Here is a 7,376-nt window from a genome sequence, read left to right as displayed (position 1 = left end):
ACATATTCATAAAGAATAGAATTCCAACATTACATACGAACTATATGATAAAGACAACAATCATGATAATATCTGAGGAAGGTTTATAATAAAGACAATGTAATGCTACTCTTGTCAGACAACCCTTTCGCCATTAACTGAACTCTAGTTCTACATTTAACTCCTCAATTTATGTAATTTGACATTGACTACCATAATATATACGTCATTATTACCATGGTTTTCTTTCAATTCATGATGATAGAAAATACAGAAGAATCATCTTCTTTCTCAAACTTTGTACTTCACACACTTCTTATTTTTATAGTCAGAAAATTAAAATATGAATTATACATATATTAATTTTACATTTTTTGATAAATGATAATTAAATAGTACATAATAGTGGTTAGGACATATATACTCCCGAAAATATGTTTATATAATTATGGACACAAGCATGATTCTTTTGGCCTTTCAATTTATGCAATGACTACTATAAATACAGCAATACCCGGGTGTGTTATTTCATTGCAAGAATATAACAGATACTTGGTATCTAGTTGGTGTAAGTTGCAGTGTATTAGCTTAAGTCTTCTGCATCTTGCACCATCTTTTATATTACTTAAACTATCTCTATATCAGAAGCACTTCTATATATCTTTTAGTTCGTTTGTTGTCTAGAACTTATTATTTCATGGCAGAGAATGACACTTTGAATGCACCCACCAAGAGAAGCTGGATAAGGCCTCTCTTAATTTTCTTCAAAGATGCAAGGTATTTATGAAATAACCAAGATTTGTTGTCTCATATTGTCCTCCGCTAATAAAAATATATCATGTCGGTTAGAAGTTTTGAAAATTCATCATTCATGTTGTTTATGAAATAACGAAGATTTGTTTTTGCTTAATTATTATTGGGCCATATATGAGATAATATCTAAAATGAGATAAACACAAATATTCACTCTAGTCTTAAAAGTCTCTATATTTAGTGGCAATCTTAATTAGATATATGTATGATATTAGTGTTTTAAATTATACTCCACAATCAAAATTGGGACAACAAGCCATTATTACCACATCATCTGCATTTTTATGCAATTATGCCAAACTCATATTATTTTCATGTAATTTAACAAAATACTAAGACTTGTTTCTATTGATATATAATTGTAGACTTGCTTTCAAGATTGACTCCCTTACTAAGGAGATACTGGTGATTGGAATCCCTGCTGCAATAGCTGTTGCTGCTGATCCTCTTGCTTCTCTGATTGATACAGCATTCATAGGCCACCTGGGTATGTTTATCTCTGTTATATTAAATATATATATTTTTAAATAATGAAAATAAATCTTTATATTTTATTTAAAATTATACTTTTAATGTAGTGCATAATGAGAAATTTTGAATTTAAAACTATAATAAATTTGAAATTGAATATTACTGAAAGAAAATAATGCAATATAAAAATAGTAATGTTTAATGTACAATTAGTATGAGATGAGCTTTGTTTTTTAAGTGCGAAACTTTCTTATTCCTTTGATTTTTACATGACTTTTGAAATCTTAGCAGAGATAAAAGATGGAAAATAGATGAGAAGTAAAGATAACTTTCAACAAAGTTATCATTTTTTAATATACAAATGACACAACTCTGAAATTAAATTAGATAGCTTAAATTGGGAAATTCTAACTCACGTCATCTAGACTAAATTTTCTATGCACCAATGTTTCAATGAAGTGGAAAATAAAAAATAATAATTTCAACTACCAAAGTCTACTTCTAAGTCACATAGTCAAATGAACTAGTCCTAATTTTATGAGGTTAATAAATTTAACTCCTGGAATTTAACCATCCATGAGCCTTTATTACGAAAGAGAAAGATCCATGTAATAACGGTGAATGAATTTTATATACTAACACTCATATTTAATTATCAGTGTCTTTTCAAAAACAAAAAAATTAAATGAATGATGAATAATATAATAAAATTTTCACATTAATTACTTTTTATATTATTATAAAAACTTTTTTTCATGAAACCCGGACATGATGAAAATGGATCATCTTCATTACTGAAGGATCCATTACCACATAAGATTGTGACATGTGAATTGTTTTAAAAATTGATAGTTCAGATTTTAAAATATTTTTAGACAAAAACTTATTACAATTAATGAAATAAATTTGGGTCTCATATTCTAATATTGGACCTCTCCGAAGGATCCCAGCCCGAACCCAATACACGATACAAACCATGTAATTATATGTTTTATTTTTGCTCATGCACCGAGTGATATCAATTGCAAGCTATGCAAATATCTAAAGGGGTTGTATATATGTAGAATATCTTAGTACACTCAGCTATTTAAGTTGACTTGTTCTTTCTCATGGTTTTAGGACCAGTCGAACTTGCTGCTACAGGAGCTTCCATTGCTTTGTTCAATCAAGCTTTAAGGATTACAGTATTCCCTTTAGTCAGTATTACAACTTCATTTGTGGCTGAGGAAGATACTAGAGAAAAAATCAATGCCTTAGCAGCAGAAAAGAAGTTAACTGAAATCATTAAGGCTGATGAGGTAGAAAAAGGTGTAACCAATGAGAACAATAATGAGACTCCAAAAGAATCTTTGGCTGTAAATGGTGAAATAAAAGTGCTTGTGGATGGTGCTTCTAAGAATGTGACAAACAAAGGAGATGGTACTTTCTTTGTCTCTTTCTAGCATGAAAATAGTTGTCCAGGAATTTTGAACAATGTTACTTTTTATACTATGTTATAAAAAATAAAGTTGTGTATATGGCTACATGCACATGCTGTATGCACCTCTAATAGATACACACAACACTAAAATTTAATCCGATCAATATTAACCCGTGTTTTAAATTGTGATTGAAGTTTTGTTTATCATAATTGTCAAAGGGAAAATATGGCACATACAATCCCAATTATGATTATAACATTATTAGGAAGATTTCTGAAACCAGAATATTATGATTGCGGAGTGCAATTTAAAATACTCAAATTAGCTTTTTATGGATTCACTTGCAGCAAAATGAATGCATTCCATATTCTATAAATCATTATTTTATAACTTATTTATGCATTTCATATTTGTTTAGTGTTCAAATTCTTGAAACAACCTCCCGATTAATTGGGTTAGGTTTTGTATGATTAAGCTCCTCAAACCTCACTAGTAGAAACTTCTGGTACTGGACTGTCCATTTTTTATCTGTGTTATCCATGACTCTCTTTGTAAAAAAAAATCCCCATGTTCATTTTTCCTTGTTCAGTCCCTGCATGCATTGAAATTAAAGTTTGATAGTATTATGATTTTTGACATTATGATTCAATGATAACCAATTCCCATTAATATTTGATACCAATACAAAAGCTCCAAAGAAGAAGCGACGTCTAGCTTCAGCATCAACAGCACTACTTTTTGGCTTAATCCTTGGCCTCTTTCAAGCTGCAATCCTTATATTTGCAGAAAAGCCTTTATTATTTGCAATGGGCCTCAAACATGTAAGCTTTTTTCATTACCAAGAAGCAAGAGTTATATGTTACATATTATATGCATATTGTCTAAGCTTTTTTAACTAAGTTACAATATTTATGGTTTTTTGTAGAACTCTCCTATGCTAGTTCCTGCAGGAAAGTACTTGAGATTGAGAGCATTGGGTTCTCCTGCGGTGCTTCTCTCAATGGTCATGCAAGGAATCTTTCGAGGGTTTAAGGATGCAACAACTCCATTATATGTCATTCGTGAGTCCAAATATTAAAATTAAAATGTTTAGGAAAGGATGAACATTTAAGCAGTGTTTTAAATTGCAGCTGTGTTGTGATACTGCAATTATGGTCATTGTGGCTGTTACGGTGTGAATTATTCTATGAGTAAAAAAATATTTTTGAAATCAATGCGGTCTGATTTGGTTCGATGCGGTTACCTTGCGGTCCGATATAGTCGCATTGCAGCCCAATGCAGCCACATCATTGTGATTCGACGTCACCATGCAATCGCAGTCTGATGTGGTTGTGACAGTTACCGTAACTACAACATTGCGGTCATATCATATCATGTGATGCAGGCTGAAATTTGAATCATTGTTTGGGAGAATAAGAAGACATAAATTAGAGCATGCAAGTGAAAATAGTATACAAACTCTGCATATATGGTTTTAATGTTTTCTTGAACAAGAGGAAAAACATAACAAATCGACAAACACTGAGTTTGTCTTTAGTAATATCCGGAAGGAGCTTATAACCTAGTCAACTAACTTAATTGACAAAAATACAAACTATTTGTTCGTGCTTGATAAATGAACTTTTTTAATAAGCTATGATCTTTTAAGCTCGTATTTGATAAGCTACTTGAGTTAACTTAGGACTTAGGAGCTTATAAGTTAAAAGACTCAAGAGCATATGAACTCAACTTTCAACTCTTAGCTTATAAGCTCTTAGGTAACTTAGCTTTCATGTAACTTATCAGGTGACTGTGAGAAACAAAACATGAAACAAAACAACAAATGGGAAATCTTTTGTTTATGAATTCATTAACATTTTTCCTAACTTGGTTCATTTTGTATATGGTTTTATTCAGTTTCGGGATATGCATTGAATGTAGCTTTGGATCCGGTACTTATTTTTTATTGCAAATTGGGCATTGAAGGTGCAGCAATTTCACATGTTCTAGCCCAGTAAGTCTTCCTATGTTGTTTCAAATCAATGTTCACTGTTTGTACAACTTTAACTTATGAAATTGTGGTCCGTTTAGGTACGTGATGGCCTTGGCCCTGTTGTTGATATTGATGAAAAGAATGGTCCTTCTACCTCCAGGCCTCAAAGATTTGCAAATTTTCAGGTTTCTTAAAAATGGTATGGGGCTAATGCATTCCTCATAAATTTGATCATTGTAAATGTATCCTACAATCGATGTCATAAATGGTCAGATACGTGGGTGATAAGAGTAACCCAACCACTGAAGTTTGTCAAAACAGTCAAATGGTTATTTTTGACCCATGACAATCAGATGAAAGTTGGATTCTGACTCTTATATTATATTAGAATTACGATAAATAACTCCAGCTCCAAAAGAAAACTCATAGAGTGAAGGTTGTCTAAGCCTTATAAGTATGAGCTCAATCATATTCCTATTCGATATGAGACTTATCTTAACATTCACGGACACATATAAATATTGGTTTTACTTATGTTAGATTTTGTTTCCAAATTCATGATGAATTACAGGAGGTTTGGTGTTGGCTAGAGTTGTAGCAGTGACATTCTGTATTACCTTATCAGCATCATTGGCATCAAGGTTAGGTCCAATTAAAATGGCTGGTTTCCAAGTATGCCTTCAGGTTTGGTTAACATCATCCCTTCTTGCTGATGGGTTGGCTGTTGCTGTACAGGTACATACACAAATATTTAACTTCTTAAACTTTACACTCAAGAAAAATTAATAAGCAGCTCATATAAAATTGAAAAATAGAATTTTTGTAACTATTACAACTAATTTTACATTTTCACTCATGCTTAATTGACAATCTTGAATACCATCCATGAAATATGTATGGATCACATTTTACTTTCTAATACAATATTCAATATATTTTGTTGAGAAATTGCTAAGGCTTCTAAACAATTTGTTCTCAAAGTTTATTAGCTATTCTAATATGATGCCATGTTTTCTGCATGCCTGCATTTTCATTCTGCAATCTAAATGTATTATTAGTAGTAATCAATTTCCATGGCTCATAGGCAATCCTAGCTTGTTCCTTTGCCGAGAAAAACAACGAAAAGGTAGCCGCTGCTGCAGCGCGAACCCTGCAACTTGGTTTCATGTTAGGAGTGATACTGTTTCTATTTGTTGGAACTGGATTATACTTTGGTGCTGGAATGTTTTCCAACAGCATTCTTGTTGTGCAATTCATCAAAATAGGCATGCCGGTATTATTCTTTGTACAATCACAGACTCAGTAATATTCATTTAACCTTTGTGATTTTAGACTAATGCAATTTAACCCACCAGTATGTTGCTGCAACTCAACCAATCAATTCATTCGCCTTCGTCTTCGACGGTATTTACTACGGGTCATCTGATTTTGCATATTCTGCATACTCCTTGGCAAGTTCACATCCTCTCTATTTTTCCTCCTTATCATATCGGAAATGTTTCTTGTACAACCCAAAGTGACAACTTTAGGACAACTTCTGGCCAACTTTATGACACATAGTACTAAGATTAGTTTTATGAAGTCGAAATTGTCACGAAGTTGTTGTTTGCGGTTGTACATATAACAGTTCTCTTCTCATAATGTGTTATATCGATTTCAATTTATGTAATAATTTTTTACTTTTTCTTCAGATCCTGGCGTCAATAGTAAGTATTGGTTCATTATTCCTTCTTTATGAGAGCAATGGTTTTGTTGGAATCTGGATTGGACTAACCATCAATATGAGTCTTCGCATGCTGGCTGGTGTTTGGAGGTAAAGTTTCCCCAACTTAACCATACAAATATTTCATACGGCATATTTGTACGATCCACGACTGATTTATGATAGAACGTTATGGTGTCATTCAATTCATATAGTCAATCCACATAATGAGGTTAAGCCTTGGTTGTTGTAGTATATTTATAGGATCGACAATATCAACGAATTAATTACAATGAAGATTATTCGTAACTACCTCAACAACTTTTATTATCCACCTCGGAACGTTCGAAAACTAGTCTTTACATAACATGAAATTTTTATATAGTCCTTTTACTTCAAAAAAATTATAATTCTGATTGTCAAATTTATATATGCAGAATGGGAACAGGAACTGGACCATGGCGTTTTCTCAGAAGCCACCCAATGTCTGTGTGATATCTAGCAATGAAACTTTCATTGTTGATCAGCATATCTTCTATATCAATTTTCACCATTTAGGATCTATTGTCTTTTAAAGATATGATGATAAATTTTCTCAAGTGTTGTAATAATCTTATATGACTTGGATTTCTCCACATGCTAGTGGTATGCTGAAAGTGTTGTGCTATTTTATCTTCCTTCTGATTTTTGTATTTCCCTATCCAATGTGACCATGGGGTATTAATAAGACCCTTCTTTCTATTTTCAAGATGTAAACTTTGTGTGCTTTATATATGAGAAAAATAAATTGCTTTTCAATCTTTCTAGTTCAATTTCTTTTTAGCTATCCCACAAACTATATGAATCACTTGGAAAAGAATCATATCCAATACTGCAAAGCAAATTTCTGCTTTTACTTCAATATTCAAGAATAAAAATGTAATCTCATTATTTTTATAGGTAAAAGTATCATCTTATACTATTTTTTCTCTACCGGATCACTTTTGACTTAGCTCCACACAAGATCAAACTAAATAAC

At 31.8% G+C, this 7,376-nt stretch overlaps 1 protein-coding gene across 1 annotated transcript; it reads left to right on the top strand.

The window, feature by feature from the left end:
* Nucleotides 518–7,156, top strand: LOC109347949 (protein DETOXIFICATION 43-like). The gene is made up of 12 exons (XM_019588084.1): nt 518–756; nt 1,158–1,279; nt 2,383–2,682; nt 3,375–3,505; nt 3,610–3,745; nt 4,581–4,677; nt 4,755–4,855; nt 5,228–5,391; nt 5,741–5,929; nt 6,012–6,107; nt 6,348–6,469; nt 6,796–7,156. Exons 1-12 carry the CDS (start codon nt 677–679, stop codon nt 6,851–6,853), a joined length of 1,596 nt encoding a protein of 531 aa, XP_019443629.1. The 5' UTR covers nt 518–676; the 3' UTR covers nt 6,854–7,156.

Source organism: Lupinus angustifolius, chromosome LG05 (genome assembly GCF_001865875.1).
Source record: "Lupinus angustifolius cultivar Tanjil chromosome LG05, LupAngTanjil_v1.0, whole genome shotgun sequence".
NCBI classification, from domain to species: Eukaryota; Viridiplantae; Streptophyta; class Magnoliopsida; order Fabales; family Fabaceae; genus Lupinus; species Lupinus angustifolius.
This window is presented reverse-complemented; position numbering and strand designations above follow the sequence as displayed.

Bases quoted from the DNA above. Each gene is read 5' to 3' on its own strand.
- LOC109347949 (XM_019588084.1), top strand. From the start codon at position 677: ATGGCAGAGAATGACACTTTGAATGCACCCACCAAGAGAAGCTGGATA. The intron at 2,683-3,374 runs GTACTTTCTTTG...CCAATACAAAAG, and splicing joins TGTGACAAACAAAGGAGATG to CTCCAAAGAAGAAGCGACGT. The intron at 4,856-5,227 runs GTATGGGGCTAA...GATGAATTACAG, and splicing joins TTTCAGGTTTCTTAAAAATG to GAGGTTTGGTGTTGGCTAGA.